The 27,282-nt window shown below is 37.2% G+C and overlaps 1 protein-coding gene across 1 annotated transcript in view; it reads left to right on the top strand.

Moving 5' to 3' along the window:
* The window catches only part of SLC44A1 (solute carrier family 44 (choline transporter), member 1), a 47,302-nt gene extending 20,457 nt beyond the window's left edge, over nt 1-26,845 (top strand). The window contains exons 5-16 of the mRNA XM_009887207.1: nt 3,368-3,461; nt 7,739-7,908; nt 9,777-9,866; nt 11,920-12,047; nt 12,965-13,151; nt 15,331-15,496; nt 18,650-18,806; nt 19,060-19,143; nt 20,193-20,330; nt 21,653-21,889; nt 23,407-23,487; nt 25,722-26,845. Coding sequence (XP_009885509.1) covers nt 3,368-3,461; nt 7,739-7,908; nt 9,777-9,866; nt 11,920-12,047; nt 12,965-13,151; nt 15,331-15,496; nt 18,650-18,806; nt 19,060-19,143; nt 20,193-20,330; nt 21,653-21,889; nt 23,407-23,487; nt 25,722-25,745 — 1,556 coding nt within the window. The 3' untranslated portion in view covers nt 25,746-26,845. The remainder of the gene's footprint in view (nt 1-3,367; nt 3,462-7,738; nt 7,909-9,776; nt 9,867-11,919; nt 12,048-12,964; nt 13,152-15,330; nt 15,497-18,649; nt 18,807-19,059; nt 19,144-20,192; nt 20,331-21,652; nt 21,890-23,406; nt 23,488-25,721) is intronic.
* Nucleotides 26,846-27,282: the final 437 nt, after the last annotated feature.

The following is a 27,282-nucleotide window of genomic DNA, read 5'->3' as shown; positions in this document are numbered from 1 at the left end:
CATCTTTACATAATTTGTGCTAATTGTAGTTGTTCTTAAGAATGCCAGAGATCATGGCTGTACCGCTCCTTACTAATCCAAGCCTAGCCAAAGTAGAAAGAAGGCTTTTAAAAGAAGTGGTGCCTTTCTCTCCTATGGCTAGGTTAAGGTTGAAAGGAAAGTTTGTTTTTTGAGATACTTTGCTCCAGTCATGGCCCCAAAATATTCTCATCACTGGAGCAGCTCTATTCATGGGAAAGAAACCATGGAACAGAAGCTGTGTTATGTCTCCGGAATATCACTTTGTAGGTGAAAGCACCAAATACATCACTGTGGGGCCAGTAAACTGTGTGCTTATGACTGGCCCTGCAACTGTTTCTATGTATAGTTTAGAAGTATCTTTCTTTAAGGTTACAATATGCTGGGATCTCAAATCCGATCCCTGTAGGACAGTTTGATGTTGTCACCTAATGATTTCTCCAGAGGAAATATGTGCACTGCCATAGGAAGCAAAGAATGTATTACTTTAATGATTTTTGTTTCAGTTAGTTCTCTGAATTCTACCAGTAATGTTTTTGAAACATTTACGAGTGGTAATAATTTAGGAGTAATAGTAGTGTCTTTGGTAAACTAATTATCTCAGCAAGGTAGGTGATTTGAGTTCTTCTTTAACCTTTTGCAGGCCTTGCAAACTCAAACAGCAATAATAAGACTGGCTGTGCTAAGACAGTCTGTACTAATCCAGAATAACTATTGTGGGGTGGAAGGTTTGGCAAAGAACTCCATTCTTCCCACTTTCACTCAAAATTCAAACTTTTATTTATTGATGCACAGGGACTCTTGTTAAGAAGTCAGTTTAAGATAAAGTGATACATTACTCAAGCACACATTTGGGTTGTAGAGCTCTCCCCCACGGTATTAGAGAAGTTGGAAGGTTTTCGAAATATAAAGAAATAAATATTTATGGGAATAGTAAAAATTTATTCTGCCTAATAATATAGGACAAAAGAACAAATAAATGTCATGGGCATTATTTTGGCTATTGGACTAGTAGTTTGTTTATATTCAGGGTGGTTAACGACCCTTGTCTGACAAGCTCCATGAAAATATTTTTCTGCTTGGCTGTGAGTCTAAAGAAGTACACTACATGAGGTAGACAGCTGAAGATAGACAGCTGAGATACAAAGAGCAGTTCCTAGGCAAGACATGATTGTAGCAGCCAGAGTTCTCCACTGCTCCATTGCATGACAGGAGGGAACACGCCATTAGGTTCCACAGGGGCCTTGCAGGGTTTGTTGGGTTACCCTAGTCTACAAGTCCTGCTTGAATGGCTTGTGACCTGTGTTGCAGATCAGGATCTGGTATTGCGTTTTGCTTGGCTTACATTTGTGATATAAAGAGAAGATCTTCAGATACATATTTGTGCAAAGAACCTATATCCCTCTTCCCTGGCCATAACAAATCATTGCCTTTTTCTCTTCCGGGTGAACTGCTGGAAGTCACAAGGAGGCATAAGCATCCACAGATCAGCTGTGTCCCTTAGACTTATTTAGGTGTGGGGCGCCTCTGCATAAATACTTAAACTGTAGTTCAACACTGGTAATGTTGAATGGCAAAATTACCAAGCTGGTACCAAACATTTTGTATTGTGAATCTGTATACAGTTGTTCATATACAGCACAGCCCACACCCCACCCTCTTCTTCCTATAGGATGTCCTATTCTAGTAGTCTTAATTTAGCTTTTGACCTATATTCAAAATAAAATAAAATAAATGTAAGTGCCTGCAACCTTCCTTTTCCTTGTCTCTTTAAGATAAACACGTGACTCTTTACTGCTGCCCCTCTGTCAAATTCTGGAGTTGTTTGTAAATGCACTTGCTCCAGAGGTTTTCATATCTACAAGAACAGATGAAAAATTTTTGCAGCAGTATAGAGTCTTTTTGTCCAAAAAGAGTAATAATTACTTTTAGATATTAGGTAGTTTAGTCTGATGTCTGTTTCTCTGGTGCCATGTTTACCATGTAAGCAAGTAGAGGTATAAGGATTCATACAAACAGTATAATTGAAAATGGAGTTCAGATGTTTTACCTGATACCTTCTCTTTGCAGGAAATCTATCTTTCCTCAATGGTGTATTTACAGTGTTTTGGACCTGCCCCTCCCCAAATCATTTGTAGAAGTGATATTTAAGTGGTGTTCCAGAGGCTGCATTGGATAGTCCACTCAGCTGCTCTCTGTCTTTTCTTTCAGTCTATAGATAGAAGATGTCTCTTCATAGAAGTAGCAATGTGACAATGGTAAACAAGATTTCTGCAAATAATATTCGATAATTGCTACAAATAATACTTCTGTTTGGTGTCCTGCGGACCAAGATGAGGCTGTTTGTCAAAAGTCTTGGTTCAATTTGGGTAAAAGTGTGTATGTATTGTCCAGATCCAATTTGTGGAACTCTGCTAGAAAGTATTTCTGGAGAGAGGACTTTTGTAAGGGAAATAATTGAATATTTATAGGAATGACCAAGATGTCCTTAGTTTATTGTGTAGGAAAAAACCCTAAAGGCTATGTATCCAGATCACTTGGACTAGGGAATAAGCAATCTGTTCATAAATAAGCTTGGGAAGAAACTTGTCTTCGGTTAGGCAGCTTGTACAGTTGGAGGCTTTCTTACCTCTTCCAGTTTCTGAGAGACCACTGCTCCAGTCTGGTTTGGCAGTTGCTATATTCCTAGAAGTATTGGCTCAGATGTTCTGTATCTTGATTATAGATAAATGGGAAGAGATCTGTCTGTGTAATGTACTTCCATTAGGCAAGTGTCACGTACTAAGGAAAGCTTAAATTATGTTTGAATTTGGTTGTAGGCAACTTGATCTTTATTGTGCTGTACCAATTTGTTTATAGAGAGTTCAGCTTTGTTAAAAGCTTTGGACAAAAAAGCTTTGTGGTCAAAGCTTGTGTTGTATTTTGAAAACACCAAAACAATCCCTGAAAAACCCACTTGAATGGTTTCTTTCTATAATGAATATTGTCTTATGTAATATTCATGCACTAAAAATGATCAAGAACAAGTGTGGTGGAGTAGCAGGGGAGGGTGACTTCAAAGTGCTTTGTGTCCTTCTCTCTTACACTGCATTGTGAATCAGCCTTTTCAAATCGAATACTCCAACGTTGGAAGACCCAAAGCAAGATTAAGAGTGTCATTCTGTTACACTGAAGCCTGTGTTGGGCTTCATTCACTGTTCCATTACAGGAGGAACTGTAGCGTAACTTTGTGCTAATAACATGAGGAGCTGCAGAATCAGGACCTGTATCAGTTTTAGTACCATTTGCAAAGAACAGGAATATTTGGGTTTTATTTTTTTTCCCCATCAGTCTTTTTTTTCCCCAACAGGATCCACGCTGTGTAGCTATGAACTACAGCCATCAGAATATACTACAGACCCAAGGGCCGCCAAGTTATGTCCTAAATATCCTGTTCCAGAGAGGTAATATTAACATCTTGTCTGATTGGGGGTGGAGGGAGCAGACATTTGTTTTCTTCATGATAGTTCTTTAGAAAATTTGCAGCACAAATTTATTCTGTCTTACAGGTGGATGTTTTAGTGTATTATTGCCACATGTTTTTAAAAGACGTTTTGAAAGCAACTCTTAAAGAAAAACCTAAACTATTCAGGCATGTGTTACTGACACTATTGAACTGGTCTCTTGAAGGTCTCATCTCATGTAACTGACGCTGTGCTGAGTATCAGCTGTTTTACTGCCTTTCACCCTATAGCCAGCTGGCTGTCAGCAATGCAGATCAGAGACAATTATGGAGCACTTTGGATCTTCAGGAGGAAAAAGGATATATTCACACACAGCTCTCTTAAGTGTTCACTTCCTACACCTTACCTCAGCCAGTCAGGTTTAGCAAGTGGCTTCATTTTTTATTCTTTCAGTCCCCAAATGACCAATATGAGGATGGTCAAGTACCAAAAAGAGGGCTATATTTTATAAAGAGATTGATTTGAGTTTTATTGTTTAAAATATTTTACTAAACTGCTTTTTGTGAAGTAGCAGAGGAAAGTTTGTAGCTACAGAAACTCTGCTAGCTATGCTGGCATTGCTGTGTGCACACCCTTCTGTCAGTAATTCCACTCACTCAAGAAGAATCATTTGTGTTTTCTCAAAATTTAGCTTCTCAAACATATTCAGTAGTGGGTTGTAACTGCAGTCTTGCCTTACGCATAGTTTTCTGTTATGATTTTATTAAATGTTATAATTGTGTCAGTTCTAAAAACTTCAATTTAAAGTCTCTCTTGTCTGCATGGTAGCCTCTCCAGTGAATATTTTTTTATATTGTAGTGACAATAAGTAGCAGCTGGAATATTAACTTTTTTTGCTTTTCCCCACAGCAGATTAATATTCCTTGCAGCTAACCAGCTGTTATAGCTGTAATACAAAAACAAATGAAAACTTCAGTGCCAGCTTGCATACTGAAAAAGCTTGTCAGTCTTAATTTTTGCCAGAATTATATTGACTTTTCTTACTGTGTGTTCCCATGTCATTCAGTCTGAATGAATATAGCTTAATAAGAAAACAGGAGGATAGAACAGTGTGTCAGAGCTCTAATGACACTATGTAAATTCCTCACAAAAACTACCTCAAGTTATTTTTTAAAAGCTGTTGTGTAGGTAGAGTATTTCCCCTATTTTATTTGATATGAATAAAGTGCTCAATACGTTTGAATATTTTCTGAGATAAGTTCAGAGAAAAGTCTGAACTTAATGCCCTGAAGCAAAAAAGGCCAATATTGTATTTGTTTTTCAGATTTTTGTAGTTAAATTATTTGAGTAAATTAGTGTAATTTGGAGGGGAAATGGAATCCTGTGGAGACAAACAAATGAAAACCTGACACGCTGTAGGCTGAGGCATTCAGGAAGAACTTACCCAACACTTCTGTTTTCAGATTTGATCTGTGAGAGGTATGAACCATCATCTGCCTCCCATTAGGTCCGTGGGACAGAGAGAGCATATGCTGTGAGGACTGTCCCTGTTTGATGACCAGGCTTCTTCATGCCCTCTAGTTGACTCTCCACTTCTCAATGGACTCTCATCCTCCGGTTTCAAGGCCATATGTCTAACTTTGATACAGCAGTACAGTCTAGCAATGCAGCCAGCAATACCTGTGTCTTCCAGAAACAGTACCTAGCACATCTCAGCCTCAGTAAAGTGTGACTTTGCTGTTTAGTTTTGAAATAGAGGACCCTAGAGGAAAACTTATGCAGCTTTTCCCTGCAGCATTTATCAAACAGTTGTGTCAAGCTGTGCCAAGGGGCTGCTCCGTAGATGTTATACGGAGCAGGTAGCAGTGGCGCTCCAACCAAGTTCCCCACACACAGGTTGCTATATAGTAGTAGTGAGAGTGTAGTAGTGAGAGGAAAAAGCTCTCCTCTGAAATCTAGTACTTGCACATGTTCATCAGATGGGTCTCTTAAGTTCATGGAATATTGCTTTAAAAATACAGTTTTTAACATCATCTGCTCGCATTTGTGATTAAGTATCATGTTGTTATTCTCAGAAATGTGTAATTCCTTTTTGCTATGCAGTATACCGAGTTATAATCAAGAGGCCATATGAAATAGCACAGGTCACTGAGAATAGATCTATTACTGTATTTTTTCATTAAACAAAACACCTTACCTCACTCACTCATTCAGTCAGAAACACTGAAATAGGAGCAGGTCTCAAAAGGTGGATTCTCAGGAGTCCTATTTACTCAAGAAAGCTTGTAGGAACCACTGACCTAATCTTTTTTTTAATTAATTACAACAAAGTTAGAAATTAATTATTGCACACAAAAATAGGTAACTTAAAATGTGTAGTGAAAGTGCTATAGCTTACGGAGTGTTAGATGGATAATATAAACTCTGGTACGCAAAAGGCATTTTTTCCTCTGTTGGAATGTATTTTGAAAGAGTATTTTAATCCCATTAGCTTCCCTATTCAAAATGGGTGTTTTCTTATTTAGATGCAGGAATGAGTCTTTAGCCTATTCCCAGCTCAGAGTTTGTACTTTGTTATTGATATTGACAACTTCTAAATGCTCTAGGCTTTCTGCAAAGTTGGAGCAGTTAACAATTAAATAAACCTCTCAGATCTCAGTATTTCCCAGTATTACTGCATATAATGAACCGCAGTGTGCTGCATGTTCCAAAATAGGTTATGTTGTAAGAGACTGAGAGAACACATGGGCTGCCTTTTAGGTAGGGCAGCCATCATAATGGTTTTCGTTTGTTTTTTTTTTTAACAATTGGGACTAATTCACAATTATTTTGCTGTACTTAACTGCTGTCTTCATCACTACTGAAAAGTAGACCATCAATATGAACATCTCCAAATCCATTTACCTACTCAGCACAGTAGGTTTAAAACCATGTAATTTTCAATTGTCAGTCACTTCAAACAAAACCCTAGGATCTATTAATTACCTAGGTATGGCAGGTGAACATAATTTCTCCTGAATTCAGTACAGAATAATTACACAGTTATGGTTTTCAGCATCTCATCTTTTTTTCCCAAAAAACAATGCATAGAAAGGATGTGCCTAAGGCAGCTGGTTTACTCGCTATGTTTTTAAAATGACAGAATTTTGGAAATGCTTGGGCTTAACAAATAGTTACTGAGAACAGAAAATTGCTGGTTTATAGGTGATTGCTGAAATGGGGAAACTGCAAAAGATTATGTCCATTGCTGCTACAGTCCACTGAAATCTTTTAAGTAAGGATGACTGGGGAGGGTGAAACAAATTTAGAGGCTAGAAGAAAAGACAGACTTAATACGAAAGCCATTTCTTTGCGTACAATTACAGGAAGGAACATGTAATTCATGGAACATATATCTCAGGTATAATTGGAAAGATTGATCAAAAGATGTAAAAGGCCTCTTTGAGATCTGCCATAGTTTATGAGCAAGAAAGGCAGCTACTTAATGGGAAACATTTGGAAAATAAAATTACCTACTTTTAAAGGGAAGTTTTTGTTCTCTTGTATCTTCCTCTGATGGACTTGATAACAGGTTCTGCTGAGCATTCAGAAAAGTTAAATGCATGGCGTCAGTATTTTGGGGAAGGGTGCTTCCAAAACAGCCCAGGAATAATGAAACAATACAGGTATCTTTGCGTGTTTTGCAAAGAATATAGTGCATAACTTTAACAAAATTAATGAAGGTAAACACTGTGATTGTAATCTTCAATACGAGAGCAAGCTTAGTATGGGAAAAGACTAAGAGTAAATACATTGGATTTGCTTGGCAGCAGTTGTAAGTGCTGATGTCTTTTTGCATAACATGTATGCTTGCAAGAAGAGTATTGTCATTCTGGGATTTCTTTTGCTGCAAATATGGACCAGTATTCCATTCTAACATGAGTCAAAGGCATTGTTTCAGCTGCTGGTTCACCACCTGACACTTGAATGAGAGATGTTTAAGTGGAAATAGGAACATGTATTTTCTGAGCCTTGCCATTTAAGGGGGGAGGGTGATAATTTCCTACCGGACTGTGCACTCCAGCCTCACAGAGTTACTTGTAAGAACTGCGTCACTTCCCATTATGATCATCCTCATTCCAGCGGCAGCACTTGTGCATTCAACACATGGTTTCTGGTTATGATGTTATGAGGGTGGCGTGGTTGCATCTATTCACCTTTCATTTGTGTGTTGATGTGGCATTTATATTAAGTAGGAGTAATTTTTTTTTCTGATTTTTTTTTTCTTGTGTCACCAGTGCACCTATTCCATTCTTCCATCGCTGTGCTCCTGTGAACATTTCCTGCTATGCCAAGTTTGCAGAGGCCCTGATCACCTTTGTCAGTGACAGTAGTGTCTTACACAGGCTGATTAGTGGAGTTATGACCAGCAAAGAGATTATAATGGGACTTTGCTTGTTATCACTAGGTAATTGTTTTTCTCATTACTAGCTATTTCTTAGTATTGCATTAGGAGATTGTTAACACCCTCTAACCACAATATGAGCAAAAAAATGTATGATAGCAATGAGCCCTTAGAAAATGGTTCAGAATGCTTTTTTAAAATGTTATTTGACAGCTGAACGATTTATTCAGAAGCAATATGCATACATATTCCTGTTTTTTTTCCTCCTCTTTCACTGATTAGGAGATACAGAGGATGTGTTGCAGCTGATTAGCCAACATTAGTTTTGGTATAGTTAACAGAGCATCCCCATTATCCTCATTTTTATTATAATATTCACCTTTCCCTTTTCTAATATTCATCTTCTGCTAAGCCAAGTCCAAATAAGTCCTTTCCAAAAAAAAGTGCCAGGTGAGAAGTGCACAATAAAATGTACTCTTGTAAAATGTAGGGGGTTTATTTTGTTTCATTTAACATACTTGTCCAGGGATATGAAAACTTGCAGAGAGAAAACAGGAAAGTTAGGTGCCCATTTGTTGTATTGGATGTTACGCCCTTCTTCCCCTTACCCCAAAGCTAAAAACTTCAGGCCTTTGAAAATCTCAGCCTGTCTGAATAGCTGGAAATTCACGGCAGTATAGAGGTGCTGAATTGTTTCTACAGTTCTGAGATGGCTCTGGCCTATAGAGTGACACATAGCACTAGACCGAAGTGCTGTTTTAATGAATTCTTGTGAATTAAGGTGGAATGCTACTCACCCACATATATTACTTTCATAACGAATTTATTTTACTCCTACCAAGTACAAAATCTGAAATCTTAAAATGGGAAGCTCCAGATACTATCCACGTATATAAGCCTCATGTGGTTTAGAAACACTGAGAAGATGTACAAGATAAAGAATTCCTTTGTCTGCCGTTGTGGTTAAAAAAAAAAAAGGAGGATGCTAGATACCATTAAAAAAAAAAGAAACCACAAAACGCTAAAAACCATTGAGTATCTTTTGAACTATAACCAGAAATCTGTTTATTCTTCTATCCTGACAGCTGCAATATTTGATAATAAAGGTAGAAAGACCGTTCCGAATCTGAAAGCAGTGATTAGCAGTGCTACTGTTGGATTAGAGTCAGAAGTTAGTACAGTTTTACATACATTTAATTAAAAAAATGTTTTTCATACTTTCATAGTTAAACAGAATTTATTTGTTTTTAACTAATGTGTAAGATTGTGTGATTCAGAAAGCCAGGTTGCAGTGATTTTCATGTAACTGCTGTACACAAATAAATATATGCAAAAATATGTGCATGCACTTACACACACCATTCACTCAATCTTAGTTGTCTGTGATTGTAGAGGGCTTTTAACATACAGTTCCTGAATGGCAGTGGAACTATATGAACACAGCTTGTTAAAGAACTAATTTTGAATATTGAAAATAAAGTAGTAATTTTTTGTTTACTTTTTAGTGGCATGACATTTTAGAATACACAGGTGTATCTGCACTTGTTTGACAAATGTATTTGAGTGCAAATTCTGCTGTGGTCCTCAGGAGGTGTGCTTAGGTTACCAGACTCAGAGTACTATCATGTCTTGCTGTCTGTTTTGTCATTGTCTAAATACATCTCTGCCCGTATGTACGCATTATGTCTTGTATTTAATGTACCATGTAAATGTATTTATGCTGTCTTTGTTTTAATCAACAGTATCAAAGCAGAAGGTGTAGAGGTGCCCAATTTCCTCAGCTATCTGTGCAGGGAGTTTGTAAGCCTCAGAAAATAAATCTGTCTAAAAATTCTGTTAGAAGGCAGTTATCTTAGTGCATTGGGAGAATTAGGAAGGCTATTTCTACTTGAAATAATTTCTCTACTTATTTTATTTGTCTTCTTTTGCAGTGTTGTCCATGATTTTGATGGTTATAATCAGGTACATTTCAAGAGTACTTGTCTGGATTTTAACAATTCTTGTCATTCTGGGATCACTCGGTAAGTCTTATTTGTCTCCCAGTTTCCGAGTGCCCAGTTCTAATCTTTGTGCTCCATGTCCTCAGGCTAGCTACATCCTGTGCAGATCTTGGACCATACATTTCCCTTCAGCTTTCCTTTACGTTCCTTGCAAGACAAATGCCAAAAATGCCACCTTTGTAATTGCAGTCCTCTCCCAGCAAGTACGTTTCTCAGATTTGATGCAGTCCCTGCTTGGCTAACCAGCTTCCTGTCAGCCTATCTCACTAGTGCCCACATAGGCAATACGGGATATTCCTCACAGTACTTGTAGCACAGCTCTTAACATTTCCTACTTCTTAACCTGCCTTCCTAACAAGTGAGCAAGACAACTAGTCTGGGTGTGTCTGATGGCATACCTACCTGCTGGATGTATTCAAGTGTGCAGGAATCAAAGGGCAACTATTCCAGGGGACCCTTAGGATGTAGATGTGTCCATACAACCCTGACAGGTTGGTTCATCAGCCCCCTCAGTCCTCCAAGTAGTTCTGTAGCTGTATTTAAGATCTGCTCTTGATGAGAGGAAGCAAAGGTGCTTTTTTAGCATTTCTGATTATATCCTTGTGTTTCCATATGACTCAAAGTCCTGCATGACCTATGTGACCAGCTCACATATGAAATGCAGCCAGCCATGCCATCTTGGGAATGGCCAAAGATTGTTTCATCCAAAATTATTTCACTTGCATGAAGATAGTTTTGCTTTATCACATTAACTTTCACATTTGTAAAACTAAAGTTTTTTTTATTGTTGATACTCAGTTGCAAAGCCAAAATGTATGGGCAAATGACTGTAGGGAAGGAACAAAAAATAGAATAATTAAATTAGGAAGTACTAGCAATTTAATTCTTGCAATGCATGACTGCAAGGGATGGAAAAAAAAAGCATCAGACCATCTATGTCTTGTCAGGATCTCTTATTTTTTCTTCTTACTGTTCATAGGATCTCTGGTCACAGAAAAGGGAAAAATATAATTTTTTTCATTCATAATCTCTTAAGCTGCTATGTTGAGTAAAAGAGTTGAATGACTTACTGCCATCTGTTGTAATGTTCTAAAAATTCGCATCCATCACACAAACTGAATAAGAACATGACAATTGTGAAACATACTGCTTATTTGGTATTCACTGTTCAGGGTACACCAAAAAAGCATCCTCTATTTTAGACCTGAACAGAGTACCTTCAGCGAAGACTTGTGATCTCTAGATAACCTTATGTAGCTGATTCAGAAATAACAACAAAATAGAGAAAGATACTCAAAAGAGATACTCAAAACACTCCCTGAGGAACTGGAGTCCTATATTTAAGAAAAGTTTTGCCTTGAAAAGGTAGCTAGAATATGAGAACGAAATTCTGGCCGTAAGGCTAGGATTTCATAACCGGGGTTAGAAGAAAGTATCTCACACTATATTGGCCTCCTGAGCCTTTCACTGATGTTTTTTTCCAGTGCCCCAAAGATGTTGTCTGATGCAGGTGTATATATGTCATTAACTTGAGGTGCTGTTTTCAGTATCAGGGCTCTTTCTTCTCATCTCAATTAGTCTTTCCAGTTGTAGGCTACTTCTTTTGTTCCTCTTGTTATTTTGCATCCTAATCCAAAAGTCGCTCTCTGTTCCCCCTCCTATATTCTTGCTCCCTATCATATTATATACAAATACATACGTCCTACCATATAATTCTTTATTCTTCTTTTTGTTACACTATTGCCTGTCTAATGGGAGCTGTGATCTTTGTTGTTAGGGATTCCTGTGAACGAGTCCTCTCATGCATTTTACCCTAAAACACAGAGTTGGAAAGCTGCAAGTCTCTTAAGTGGTCGTAGTGGGGTGAGACTGTGAAAATCCACTTGAGAGGAGGGCGCTTGTCCATCCTCAGAAGTTTCTGTTGGGTTATTAGCCATCAGTGCTCTTGAGCCTTCTGTACCAGGCTAAACTTAAAATAAGAAACTGTTTAGTTTCTTTGGTACTTGTTAATATAACTGTGTCACATAGAAGAAGCATCTTTGTTATCCTTTTTTTTTTCCTCTCTAAAACATAGGTGGTACAGGAGTCCTGTGGTGGCTCTATGCTAAGCAACGAATATCTGCCAGTGCTGTTGAGACTCAAATAGCCAAAGACAACCTTCAGGCTCTTCTTATCTATGCCATTTCAGCTACAGTCTTCACGGTATGTTTTGTTAATGACTATATTATTTTCTTGTTCTGTCTTCCTGGTTATCTCTTTTTTTTTTTTTTTTTTTTTTTTATTCAGGTGAAAGGTTTACATTGCACACATTTTTGAAGAGTTTATTTCTACTTTTCTACTGCAAGCTCTGTTGCAGTGATTTTTTTTTTGTTGTTTTTTTGGCTTCTAGGCATTGTTCTGTAAATCAGTTTTTGAGTCAGGAGAGAGTTCCTGACCCTGCAGCTACTCTCCTCTACTGCAAAATGTCCACAGGGACTTTTCATGAATTGGTACAATATTGGACTTCCAATCCAGTTTCACTTATGAGATCTTTTTCTTAGGTTCCCATTTCAGAGGTACTTCATAATTTCAGTTTATTTGAAAGTGCTTAGACCATTCCTACTTCCAAAATCGGTTATTCGCAAATTTTTCCATTTATAGAAGGATCGTTGTGAACTAAAATACTAAAAATTATTACTGAACCAATTTCTTTTCTTCAGGCCTTGCTGCTTGTTTCAGAGTTACTGACTTTAACATTAAAAGTGACTATGTTTGATTAACTTATATGACAAATCCGCCATACCATGCCCAAATATAGATGTTAAATTGTATTCTTTGTGAAATCTTATTGATTTAACTGGTTTGTAAAGCAAATTGAGGATAGAATCAGTGTAATTTCATAAGCCTGAGGGTGATGATGGTTCCAAATACATAATTATGAGATTGGAATTCCCCAGAAGTATAATTTGTAAAATAATTTATCACCAGAAGAAGGTGATAGTGGTTTTACATGTTGATCTTGTGATCTTCTAGATAGAGCATGTGTTAATTTACTGTGTTTGAATATCCTACTAGTGCAAAATTATAACTTGCTTATTTTTTAGTTCTTTAAAATGTGATTTGGAAACTTCTTCCTCTAGGTTATCTTGTTCTTGATAATGTTAATAATGCGCAAACGAGTAGCTCTCACCATTGCCTTGTTCCACGTGGCCGGCAAGGTCTTCATTCACCTGCCGCTGCTAGTCTTCCAGCCATTTTGGACGTTCTTTGTGCTTATCCTCTTCTGGACATACTGGATCACAGTCCTGCTTTTTCTTGGTACTACAGGTAAGCAGCTACCACATTTATTTTAAATAAATTCCACTTCATTTTTGTATGTTCTCAGGCAGAGTAGGTTAAAAAGTATGTGGGAAGCTTGGGAAAAAACCTCACATACTATGCTTCTGTTGTTGTGTGCTTCAGTGACTTCAAAACACTTGTTTAAAGAAAGTTGTGCATTTGAGTCTGCATTCCCAGTATGGTATTTTGTGCTTTTGGCCGGCTTTTTGATTTGATGCAGATTGGCATGGTGCAAACCACAAGACTCCATTAATAGGACTGCTATAACAATTTTTCCAGTATGTACCTCTAATTTTATATAAACAGGTCAAAACCAGCTAAACTTACAACTGATCTCATAAAGTATTGTATTGTCTTGTACCCAGTACTCACACAGATGAAGACATAGTAATGAAAGAACCATTGCTCACCTTTGCTGTCTCCCAAAATGTGAATATATTCAAAGTAGTGTTCAGCTGATCATAACTTAGGTGTCTAGTATTATTTCAGCATTTTCCAGAATTATTAGGGAGATTTTTCTACTGTTTGTACACGATATTTTGAGAGCAACCAGTGTGCTCTCAAGTTCTGCCTTCTGTGAAGATTATGGAAGGAGAACTTTGTGTTCAGAGTATGACAAGAGCTTCTAGAATTAGTCGATCCTATAGGTTCAAATCTTAGTTACTTCAGCAGAGAAACCTAGCAACTGCTTTTTAAAATGGGAGATGTCTGTGTTATTTTGCAGTAAGTTGTAGACAACTGAGATCATCATTCATTGCTAAAACCTTGAAATTTATTGTTTACTACTGATCGAAAAGTAACAGTGTTTCAGGTCACAGAGCTATTTCAGGATGATACAAGATAAATATTTTTTATTTCATAGCCTGAATTCTTAGCAAAGGATGGAGGTAATAGAATTCACATGTTCTTGTTCTCATTACTGTTGAAACTTTCAGTTTTCCTTACATGCTGTGCTATGTGCAGAAAATGTTTGCCTCTGAAAGTGAGTTAAGTCTCAGTCCCATGCTTTGCTCTGTGAGTTAAAGCCCACTGCACTGTGACTAAATTTGTAGCAGAGTTTAGGCTGATACTATATTTTTCTGACAGAACTCTTTGATTTCCCTTGATTCTGCAAAGTACTAATTTGTGCTCTTAGTTTTATATGCACTCAGTATCTTCACTGATATAAGTTAAACAAAGTCTTTGTGCAAATAGGGCCAGATCTTTTCAATCCAAACCAGGAGAACTGAAGAAGTCTGCATTATACGTGTATGAGAAGAAGCCCACACTTATGAAGAGCTTGTTCACTAGAACCAAAATTATTTTGATAGTTTGATTTATTCACAAGAAAATACTAATTTTTTATATAAGCATAAAAGCATAGCTAAGAAGGTGGAGGAGGGGCTCTCAATGCTAGGTCTAAACAATGGTTTTCAAGGTACGCATTTTATACATATGATGTTACTTTCAGTATTTTTCTGAACCTCATCAGCTGTTCACATAACTGTTGCGTACAATGAAACGTCTCAGTGTGGATTAACACATCCGAATAGAGTGTATCGTAGGAGGGTTCTGACATGTTCTGTCAGTCTCAACATGTGATACTGCTATTCAGATGAGACAGAGTCAATGGATTTCTGAATGTATGAAATCATAGGTTTAGAATCTCTAAAGCTGCTTCTTATGTCTGTAAATACTTTTAAAGCTATAAATACTGTTGAAATACATGTAGAAACACTTACCATAAGGAAAACAAAAGTGATTGTTAATGTTGACATCCAGATGTAAGGAAGTATGAAGTTTAATATTGATTCTGACTGTATGAATAATATCAACAGAGCAGCAGACTGAAATTAAGAGTGACGGAGGCAGGCGTCTGTTATGTTTAATTATAAGAATTTTTGCTATTTGGTGGGAGTTAGTTTTGGAAATTTTCACCATGTGGCTATAAATTAAAAGAAGTCTTGCAGGATTTTGAGCACACTCAGGATGTTTTTTTTTAGTGCTTTTTTCAAATGCTATTGTACTGATTGTCTCAAAAGCTATATCTATCTTATGAACAATCTTCCTAAACGTGACATTTAGTAGTGTTAGTAGAAGCTAGAGGGGTTCTGCTGTAGACGGTATGCTTCTTTCTTTCTGACTTGATTTAAGCACCATCTCCTTTTTTACCTTCATTTATTTCTAGGTAGTCCTGTCCCAAATGAAGAAGGATTTGTTGAATTTCGGATGGTAGGCCCCTTGAAATACATGTGGTGGTACCATGTAGTGGGACTGATCTGGATCAGCGAGTTTATCCTAGCCTGTCAGCAGATGACAGTAGCAGGGGCTGTTGTGACATACTATTTTACAAGGTATGGACAACTTAGCTCTGCTGTTAGCAGCCTAGAAATGGAATTAGCAGAAATAATGAGGCACACAGCTTTTGCAGAGAATGCTTGCTTGCGTCCTGAAAGCTGGAGAGCGGTTGAATTGACTCTTTTTAAGTCATGTCAAGGATGAAAATAATCTGTTTTGCTGATTATAGATGGTATGCTTGATATTTAGGACTTGGAAGTCTTGTTTTCTTTGTAACCTGTGCACATTATACAGACATGAATGACTGTTTATAAGGCAGAATGCACCTGGAAGATCATCTGTAATGCTAATAATTAATGCTGATAAGCTGGGTAAAGATAAAAATATTGAAAGTAATTGATTATTATTTTAATTGCAAATCAGTGCCCTTTCAATTACTTACACTGCTTCATTAATCTTTCTTACACAAGATTACTTAAGGTGTTATTAGAGTCGTCATTTATATACAGATTCTGACCAGATCGTGTTCAGATAAAAAGTGATACAAAACATGTGTGTTTTAAAGCTCCAGATTTTATTACTCTATTTGTGTACTAACTTGTGTATCAGGGCATACTTCATGCTGGCTGTTCTGCGTGTATCTGCTAGCTGTTAAAGAAGGCAATACTAATTACTAAGCAGTGGTTTTACCAAACTTCAGGTGCAAGAATTTTGCTTCACGAAGACAAGAAACTGATTTTAGAATCACAAACAGCTTTGGGGTTTTAGTCTCTAGTACTTGAGAACTCCTCTGAAATTAGAGTTGGTTAAAATTTACTTAAATAAATGAAAATAAAGTTCTGGTTTTAGACATTTAGGACCTGTCTTTTTTATTAAAATATGGTATCAGGTGCTTTGTTAGTAATTCATGAGAATAAATGGTGCTTCAGTGATCTGAAGTGTTACATTTTGGTATGTAGAGCAGAACTACAGCAATATTTTTGATAAGGAAAAGAAGCAAGTACACTAATCTGTTTTATAAAAGTATAGTTTAATGAAGCTTTTCCACCTGTCATCCTAGATCTAGTAGTTCATGATAAATTTCTTGAGCCTCCCCCCTGCCAAAAACCCATTGCATCATTGTCTAAGAACTAGATGAGTAATTTTATTTCGGATGTTCTCAAAGTCTTTTTCCAAACAATATAAATACAACTCCTCTGGATAAAGAGCAGCATGAGTAAAGGATGTTGACAAGATACTTAGCAATGGTGGTTTACTTAAGAAAGGAAAATGAAGGCATTGGAGTGACACTATCCCCAAGAAGTATCCTAAATACATATGTAGTTCAGCTAGTGGGTTTAGTATGTGTTTTAGCATTTCATATGAAGACTATTATATATAACAATTTTGAATGATATCCAGGAGCCACACTCTATTCTTGCCATGTGCTTTTAAGAGTCTGATTTTTAAAAAAATGTTTTTTTAAATAATGCATGCAGAAATTTTTTGAGTGCGTGATTTAGATCTCAAATGTTTAATTGCTTTGCCTTTTTAATTGAGACTGTTATCTGAATTACATGGGACTCCTTATCTGCCCTAGTCTTTAAAACAATATCAAAGGCAAGGAATTAATTTACTGTGCTGACTGAAATTCTGTTATTTTATTAATGATGAAGTCCTACAGTATACCAGTCAAATACATCTGTGAAGTTATTGCAAGATGTTACAGGGGTGTAATCATGTGAATAATTCAACTAGGTCGAGTAGCAGAACTATGAAAATACAGAGCAGAGAAGATAACTTTGCGTTGAAATAGATCACTTAGCAATGTGTATGCTTCATCAGTAAGTTTATGTATTTTCTATCACCTGAGAGTGAATGATTTTTCTTTTAATTGTACCCTATCATTCCGTGACAGGAATTATATTTTAAGTTAGTAAGTACCCATTTCTCCCTACCGTTATTCTTGTCTGCATTTTAAGTTACAATTCTAATCTGAAAAGTGACTTAATAAGAAAGGAAAGGGCATTAATGTGGACTTACCCATTATTTTGCATATTAGTAGCTTTCCACAGCAAATGAGGTTAAGTTATCTGTGGAGAAATGTTCTATATATGTTCACTGTTCACTTAGCTGGATGGATTCCTTTCAGCTCAGGCAATAACAGACCTCAAGGTGTTCTGCATTACAGACTCTGCCCTCAGTTACATTTACCTCAAAATGAGGAAGTGATTCAGTTGCCTGAGTATAAGGCTCAGACCCTTTATGTGATTGTGCCCAAAATGGAATAGAATTTGGCTTCCCTTACCTGAGCTCTAAAAGTTAATTGGAAGAAGATAAAGGGTAAACCTATTTTAATCATTCACATCTCAGGATTAAGTTACACAGATGATAGTTACATGGAATAAAGACTGTACTTTTTATCTTTTTGAATGAAACTCACATGAAAATAACTTTCTCCCAAGCTGAGGTGATATTTTATGTTTGGAATGTTAGCACTTGTTCCTTTAATATGCTTAGTATTATGTTCATATTTCTAATAAAGAAGAAGAGCCATTCTTTAAATGTTGACTAAAGCTATTCTTTGAGAGAGAAATAGAAATGGCTTCCTTAGTAGAAAATGTAAATAAAAACTTTGAGAGAATTGCTTCAAAACTGTGACAGTGAGTATTCATCTCATAGTTTAAAATATTCTAGCCATGTTGCAATAAATAGCTTGTTTTAAAGATTAGTGTTTGGTTCCTTGAGGATGTAATAGCTAAATCAGAAATGCAAAACGTCTGAGAAAAGAATTTACCTAATAAATAGCAATAGTAATATCTTCTCCAAAGTCTCCACAGAGACCCCCAGGAGAGACAGGGAAGGCAAGTTCATCAGTAGTCCAACTGAAAAAAAATGTTAGCCTTGTTCCTCACTTTTTTGGGGAGGTTTTGAATTACACACCATCAAATGCAGTTTTATAGAAACTGCCAGTTGGCGGTAGCGGTAATGCAGCCAACTTTTGTAAGACTACCCTTAAGACATACTGATTCCTTATCCTATTCCTAGTAAAGCATTAGAGCCAAAATTGTGACTTGCACAGACTGACAGTGTGAACAGCATACAGTCAAAGCTAGTATAAGGATAATACATTCCTTTTGCACGTTAGTTTATTGAGAATTTGTCGTACTTCTAGATGATACTAAGTACATATTGATTGTTCTACTTTATTCTTTTTCTGTTTTCAACAGGGAGAAAAGGAATCTGCCGTTTACTCCTATTCTGGCATCTGTTAATCGCCTTGTTTGTTACCACCTAGGAACGGTGGCAAAGGGGTCTTTCATTATCACACTAGTGAAGATACCACGAATGATACTTATGTATATTCATACACAACTCAAAGGAAAAGTAAGAGAAATAGATTCCATTCTCTTACTGAAACTTAATGCCTGATGTGTTTACAGCTAATTTAATTTAATCTTTGTGGGGGCTGGAAGTCTTGTTTTGAAATATTTGGTCTTTAAAGGACCATGGGACTGAGAGGGACTGCTTAAGTTACTAAGCTGAGTATCAGTTACTGAAACACAAAGGAATATTGTTTTCTTGAGATCGTTTGGTTTTAATCTCTATCTTTGTTTTCCTACATTCTGTGATTTCCTAGGAAAATGCTTGTGCTCGCTGTATGCTCAAAGCCTGCATCTGCTGCCTTTGGTGTCTAGAAAAGTGCCTGACCTACTTAAACCAGGTAAGATTTTCAATATTCAAGTTTTATGTAAGGGCTGATAATATATGTGATTCCCAGAATGCAGTCTGAGGCTGACACATGAGGTATCATACCTTGGAACTGAACTTCAATGAAGTACTTCAGTCTTGTCTTCGTTACTGAAATTACACTGAAAATCACTCCCTTAGTCTTTGTGTACCCTGTAAAGGTGAAAAATAGCTTGTATCCATCTTACTGAACACGGTATCTCAATTTTATAAAAATTTGTTTAGTGGCTGGAGGTGTTCCTCCCTATGTCCACTCTGTCAAACTACATCTGAGTTTCAAAATGTTTGTTGTGAAAAGAAAATGAAGCTTTTCTAGGTGTAATATTTAAGGTTCACACAATTGAAAAGCTGTACATAACATCAAATTGTCATCATCATCTGCAAAGTGGAAAAAGAGTAGCAAGTTGCAACACACTGGCTGGTCAGACCCCTTTGTAAAAGATTTTATTGGCCTGTGGTTCCACCTCTGTTAAGTACATCTCTAAATATCTCTCTTATGTCCCTTTACTATTGTTCACTTTTTTTGCTTGTGGAAATACAGACATAAAAGCAGAAGAAAGCATTTAAAACACTTCCAGTATAATCCTTCAAAACTGTCCTGGCTAACTTTGAATGCAGTCTAGTGAAGTATCTAGAAATTATCTTGGTGGACTTGTATGACTCTCAAACTATATTATATTTCCAGAGTATTTTTTCTAACTACTTAATGCTGTAGTTATGCCACTGCTTACCTCCTCCTGCAGAGAAATTGCAAATTGTTTTTAATTAGTTTTTTGGAATAAACTTGTTAGTGCATAAATGATGAGCAAGGGAGGAGAAGAATAGCAATTCTCTACCTCATATAGTCTTCTGTCAGCTGGTGCATACTGCTTGATTCAACAACTCTCAAGGGAATGTTTGTTCATTAGCATCATATGACTTATGTGACTTATTCAGAAGCTGTATCTTCTCCCTCTTCTTCCCCCTCCTCCATCTGAAACATCTGATCATTCCTTGAGTAAATCATCAATTTGCTTTTCCCAGAACGCATATACAGCCACAGCTATCAACAGCACCAACTTCTGCACCTCAGCAAAGGATGCCTTTGTTATTCTAGTGGAAAACGCTTTGCGAGTGGCTGCCATAAACACAGTTGGGGATTTTATGCTGTTTCTAGGAAAGGTATGTCTGCTGTATACAGTTGTTACTGACCTACATAGTAACAAGCGTTCCTTAGCAATGGCTTGTACCCCAGATACAAAATGCCTTCAAATTCCTGTTTCTTAGGATGCACTTTATTACAGCTAGCTGCATGATATAAGGAAGGGACTGTCCAGGATAGGGAGGATAAACAGATGACCCACTTATGTTAAGTAAAAGTGATCAGAAAGGAATAGCTGAAGATGATGACACCTATTGCATGAATTTATTTTCAGGGAGTCAAGAGAAAGGTGATTATTAGAAGTTTTGAGTTTTTGACTGCTTTTGTGTTTAGAACCTAGAATTCTAAGGAAAAGAAGCATTTCCTCTAAATTCTGTTTAGTAAGGGCTCTCTGGGTTTATGTTGAAAATTGGCACGTTATTGATCACCATTTATGACAAAATTGGACTGAAAAGTGGTTCCTGCTATGAGGAACTGCCAGCTTGGACTGAACTGTCTTTCTTATTACATTCCTCTACTTTTATTAAGTCAAGAGTACAGTGGGCTGAACTTTTAATCCAGTAATTAAGTCAATAAGATGTGCGAAGAAATAAATAGTGAAGATACAGGTGCTTGGGAGACCATGAAATTACATAATGTGGTTTTATGAAGGTGTCTGAAAAGTGTTAGGAAACATCTCCCTGAAAAGATGTCTTCTGAATTATTAGAGAAATGCACACGTGACAGAAATGTTGAAATGAACAGTGCAACATATGAAAAAAAAGTATCAGCTGAAACAGTGCTAGGCTGCCAGCCTGTCTCCTCTATCAGTGCAACCTGGTATTTTCATAATATAGTAAAGCTGACCTATTTTACAACTTTGTGTTTAGCTTCAGTTCGTAATAATAGATTCAGAAATGTTAAAAATGTTGAGTGGCCACAACAATTGTTTTAGTCCTTTTATTATTCCCAAAGACCAAACTGCTGCCCAGTGAAATGTCTGTTAGGGCCTCACACATAGCGTAGTTCTGTGGAGACTGTTACATGAAATGCCTCACATGAATTCTGATATACTTTCCCTGTATGGAGATGAGACAGAGATAAGATGAGCTTCAAAGTTGTTTCCACCAGCAAAATGAAAAGCGTACCATCCCGCCAGGACCTGCCTTTTCCCTCCCTCTCCCCATGACATTTACACTCAGGGATGTGGGGAATCCAGGACGTAAAGATGTCGTTACCACAGCGTCTGTAGCCCCTAATTCTAGCCCTGGTAGAGCAAGAAGCAGATAGGTTAAAAACCAAAAGAAACCCAAAAAATCAAAAGGCTTCTGCCATTCGAGTTGCGTTCTGTTTTCTTCCTCAGGTCCTGATTGTCTGCAGTACAGGTTTGGCCGGGATTATGTTGCTGAATTACCAACGAGATTACACCATCTGGGTGCTGCCACTCATCATTGTCTGCCTCTTTGCATTCCTGGTTGCTCACTGCTTCCTTTCCATTTATGAAATGGTTGTTGATGTCCTTTTCTTATGTTTTGCCATCGATACAAAATACAATGATGGGAGCCCTGGGAGGGAATTCTACATGGATAAGGTTCTCATGGTAAGTTTCCCCTTGCTCTCTAATGCTAAGGATATGGTTGCATAAGATGGGCATTTTGAGATGCCCATTTAAAATCACTAGCTGATTTTAAATACTGTTGTGTTTTTTTTTTCACCTGGGATACCTTACTGTCCTGTTCATGGCTTAATCAGCAAACGGTGTGGTCTGATGAGCATCAGATGAGTAATGATGCTTCCTTCGCTTGACATCACTGGTATCACCTTCTATACTCTGGCTGTGAGATGAGCAGTTGTCTTGCAGAATCATACCTTTGGGTATCATTTCTTGTAAATGATACGGTACAGAATGGAAAGAAGCAAAAGAAGGGGTATTTGTATTTTCCTAGGAAGGACCTCTCTTGGGACATGGAAGAGAAATCAGAGTATTCTGCCCCACACACAGATAGTGACCACAACGGAATTTTTCTGCCTTCAGACAGGAACCAGAATTTGCTTCTCAGGCTGTCATACACAGAAACAACAGAAACTACGTGCTGTCCAAGAGCCTAGATCAAGGCCCTTTGCATAATTCAGTTCATATTTGTTTGTCCCATCTTATTCCCTGTTCAGTCTAGCTAGAGACCAAGATGTAAAAATTCTGATCCTCAAGCCATTCAGTTTGTTGTTGACTAGGTAATTTTCTTGATAATGTTTTTAAGTGGCAACTGTAGAATATGTCCCTGTATAATATGTACCCCCATGTGTAGGCTAGAGGAAGACTCTTATGACTTCTTTCTTAGCATAATTTTTTTTCTGATTACTTGTTGGAAAAACATGTCAAGATTTTAACGTTAAATTTTTGGTAAAACACTACAGAATCTGGAGTATATAATTAAAACAGTAGCTGATGCGTTGCTTTTTGTCACAGAATAAGAGTAAAATGCAGCATGCTGTCTCAGAAGACAGCACAGATGAATAACAGCATTGTGGGTTTCTTCAGTGAAAAGTCAACATCAGAAAACACTAGCAGCAGAAGTTTACTGAAATTTGCTGCATAATGCTTGCCTTTAAGAGAAAATATTACATAAAATTGATTAACACCTTTGCTAATCTTTGTGAGTAAGTGATTCTGATCCAGTGAAAAATTTAAGCATTTGAATTGAGGGAAGTTAGGGAAATCAACAAGATCTTGCAAATAATTATCTCCAAGTGCCTCTGTTTGATGGAGTTGTAACATTACGCACACTACACAGGATAGGATGTCATAACTAGGATCTCTAGGGTTTTTTTGAGAATCATCCTCCTACCTTCCTTCCCTGTAAAGGAGAACATTGCGTGGTAGATGTGAAAGTTTTAACAGCACACAAGGCAAATACCTGTCTGTCTTCCAGAATTAAATGAGGGAGACCCTTGTGGCTATTTCACAGGCTCTTTTGGTACTTTGTGGACAAGTCCGACCAAGAGCAGTGGGAGGAGCAAGTTGTGTTGACATTTTGAGCAGTTACGTCTTCAAGTTTCATATTGAGATTCGATGTTTGGAGTCTGCTCTAAGAAAGCACTTTTATTACTATTTTTCAGGAGTTTGTGGAGAATAGTAGGAAATCTATGAAAGAAGCTGGCCGGGGAGGTGGAGCTGAGGGCAGAGAGCTAAAACCAATGGTAGGTGCAGATGAGGAGGTGGCGATCCTCCAAGAGTTTCACTTTTACTTCTTCTCCCTCTTTGTCTTTACTGACTGCACTTCTTCAGGAGAAGTTTTTGTTCTCTGTATCACTCAAGATGTTCTGCTTTTTCTGTTTGTGAGCTTGCCTATCACCTGGATGGCAGAGTTTTTGTCACAGCTGAGACCATCTCCTGTAAAAGTAAGATGAAAGGAACTGTGTCATATGAAACAAATGCGGTATCATTTCATTAGGATTAGTATGCATGCTATGTGGTACACACAGACAGCCCCAACTGCTGAGTACTCCCAAAATAAGATGATTCTGGAATTCATTGGGCTATTCTGACTTTAATCCTTTTTTCAGTCCTGAACTGAACAATTTTTGTTCATCTGACATTCACCGTAAAAGCCTGAAGAACACTACTGAGCACATTCATTGTTGCAAAGTAGGACCAGGCATTTAAAGCTCTCGCCAAATTATTTTATACAGTGCCAAGGAATTGGATACAGTGATTCCTTTCAACCTGCTCAAATGACATTTCTCCCAGTTGTTTGTTTTTATTGCCAACTACTTATGTTGCTTGTCTCTTGTGTGCTCTTTCCATCTCACACTGTCAGATACACAGACAGTGAACAATGCATCATTTATGCTTCTGCAGCCTGTTTTTACTTATGGTGTGCCTGTTAGGAAGGCATTGCATGTCTGAGTAGCCTGGAATAAGGAACAGCTATACATGGTACAGATAACAGATAGGAGGATGAGTTTGGAAGGTGGAGAACTGAGAGCATATGATGGAGACCCAGGCTGGGCAAGGTATGACTTGTCATCGTGCAATATGACTTTGTGAAATAATTCCATCATTACTTTCTCAGAGTATTTGGGGCCTGATGGAGTTCCTTACCATGGGGACAATTTTCTAACCTAATGGAACCTAAATAATGTAAATAAGTGTACAGTAGATTTTTTTTTTTTTAAATGATGTATGTGAAGCCATGTTGCATGAGCACTTTTTGACCTAGCTGGAATGGGTTCCTGCTGTAGAATGGATAGACATGTAGCTTTGTGTGTTTTGCTATTTCATTATAGCATACCAGTTTCTAGATTTGCTTATGCCTAAATGCTGCTGTGTTTAAACATCTAAAAAACTAAATCTATGCTCATTTACTCTTTTCCTCTGGGAGTAATTCTAGCTGTTCAAACAGACACTAATGCTGGGATTCTCAGAGTGATCTAAACACTGTAAATGTAAAGCTGCCATTAAAATGATTGAGAATTGGGTTTGCAAATGCTCTAGTCACGCACACATAAAATCTCAGTCCAAAAGTGTGTTATGTTAAACACTAATTCAAACAACTGGTTTACCTTATGTGGTTTTCCACTTATGCTCTCATCAGTGCTAGCACAGACTGCTACTCAGACTTTCGTACTTAACTGCCTACAGCTTGGATGTTAAAACATTTATTCATCCCCCCCTTGTAAAAGGGCAAACCAAGTACTTGCAAGTCAAGGGTGGTCTTGTTCTTTTAGGAACTTGACTCCAGGCACTTGAGCCTGGCACTGGCTGAAAGTCCTCCTAGGACTGCTGGAGAAGATGCTGAGCACAAGTGCTCAGCCTGAGTGTCACCTGCTGAATTACTCCCAGTTCTGCTACTCATGTGATAGTCTTGCTTGGAACTGACTGGGCCTTGTTTTCTCAAGTGGTCTTTCATTTTGGCGCATTCAACTCCAGTTGAATAGGTTCTGAAACATAGGTTCTCGCTTCCTGACAAGGACGGGACACAGCAGTTACCTCTGTGAAATTTATGATACCTTTCGCCGAAGCATTCATAAAGGCCTCAGTTACATCTGGAATAGGACCATTCATAAGTCTATTCTGTACTAGTAGCACCACTAGTCCCAAAATTGGGTATTTGAAAATTAGATTAATTTTTCTTTTTTTTTTCTTCTTCTTTAAAAAATAGTCTCTACTGTTTACTTGAAATGCAGATACTTCTTAGACATGACAATTAGTTCTAAAAGTGAAATGCCCTAAGTGCAGTTGTATTTTAAATAGGTATTCATAGCAGAGATGAGGAAACATTTAGAACCTTCTGGTCTTGTATCAAGGCACAAGAAAAAAACAGCACCTTTTCACACTTCTTTCTTTATGGTTTCCAGTGACCCCTTTGACTCAGTTTATCCTTGTCTTTCGGCATTTCTCTAAGACTGTGCTGTATGACTTTGTTTTCTAGGCCTCTGGAGCAAGTTCATCTTGAAACTAGCCAGCCATATTGGAACCCATTGACATTCCAAAACAGTATATATATACATATATACATACATATATATATATATATAAATAAACAGCCAAAATCAGAGAAAAGGAACAGGGATTTAATACTTTTTTTAACAATTATTTTTGTGAAACATGTACTCTTTTCATACGGGTGGCTTTTACAAGCAGCTTTATCATTGTTCCATTTTTTAAACTATTCATTGTGGTCATGGAAAAGTTGATTCTTATCTGCTTGATATTTTACAATCTGGAGGAGGTATCATTGTAAAGATAATCTGAAATGATGACTGGGTTTAGAGACAGATTTCCCATGACACTGCTAAACTGCTGAGAGTTTTACTTGTTTAGTTTGTTTATATTTGCATGAAATTCAGGACAGTTACACGTGAGGAAAATCTTCAAATCAAGAAAAGTCTCAAATTTAGTTTTTCAAAAGGTGGTTTCAGTGAGCGTTCATTCAGTTTGAGTGAGTTTATAAGCAGTCATTTTACTTTACAGCCCTGGTGGGGCACAGTTTTGTTTATCAGTATCAGATATCACAATAACCAACTCCTCAGGTATTCAGGTGTGTGGGAGCCCTTGCATCTCCTATTAAACAGAAACTAGAAAATGGGGACAGATAATTTTTATATGCAATTAACTTCCTGTTTTACCCCACTTACCCCTCTTACCCATTGCCCGCTATCGTCCCCTTGAGTTCAGTAGCCTCCTTCACACTTCAGCAGTGCTCCTTTGAAGGGTATGGATTCTCCATATGAGCAATTGAAATAACAAATTGTTAAAGCTCAGTCTTAGCCATACTCATGATTAATTTGTGACTAGATGTAATGATGCTGGGGATGGGAAGAGAAATGAATTGTACTAGTGTACAAAAAGAGTACTGTATGCTTCATTTCATTTAATGCTGGAAAGCTTTGGGAGGTGGAAGGGACCATTCCTTGCTTGTTTCATCCATATTTGTATGTACTGTAGCAGGTGGCTAAAACAGGAAAGGGCAGAGAAACATTTCTTTGGAAGTGTAACTGCCAGGATAGTTATCTAAAGTTATCAAATAACAACAAGAGAACATGCTTTTTTATTATTATTCTTCTTAGATATTTACATTTCTTTTCAGTCTGGAAGTTCACCAGATATGAATGCTAATATTCAATTCTTCAGCATATTGTAATGGTAAATGCTTAACTGTCTATGCTATATACTCCTTTTGTTACAATTTTTTTAAGAAAACTATTTTTGTTAATGTAAAGTTAATATTTCAGAGCAGAATTTTTAAACTTGTTGCACTAAATATAAGCTCTGTACAAATAAATAACGCCTCAATTGTTCGATCACTCCATTCAAGAAAATCTTTTGAAAGAGAAAAGTCCTTCTACAGAAGCTTTGCGATGGAGTAGAGAGGTATGTCTAGGTAAAGACATGCACAACTTGTGTTTCAAGGCTTAGTAAGTAAGCAGTTCTCTGTGCTTCCTTTCAGAGGATCAGGCTTTTAAATCATTGTTGAAAGTTTAAAAAAAAAT

The sequence above is a fragment of the Charadrius vociferus genome, unplaced genomic scaffold (assembly GCF_000708025.1).
Source record: "Charadrius vociferus isolate BGI_N301 unplaced genomic scaffold, ASM70802v2 scaffold586, whole genome shotgun sequence".
Taxonomy (NCBI): Eukaryota; Metazoa; Chordata; class Aves; order Charadriiformes; family Charadriidae; genus Charadrius; species Charadrius vociferus.
The sequence above is the reverse complement of the archived record's forward strand: the minus strand, read 5'-3'. Positions and strand labels throughout refer to the sequence as shown.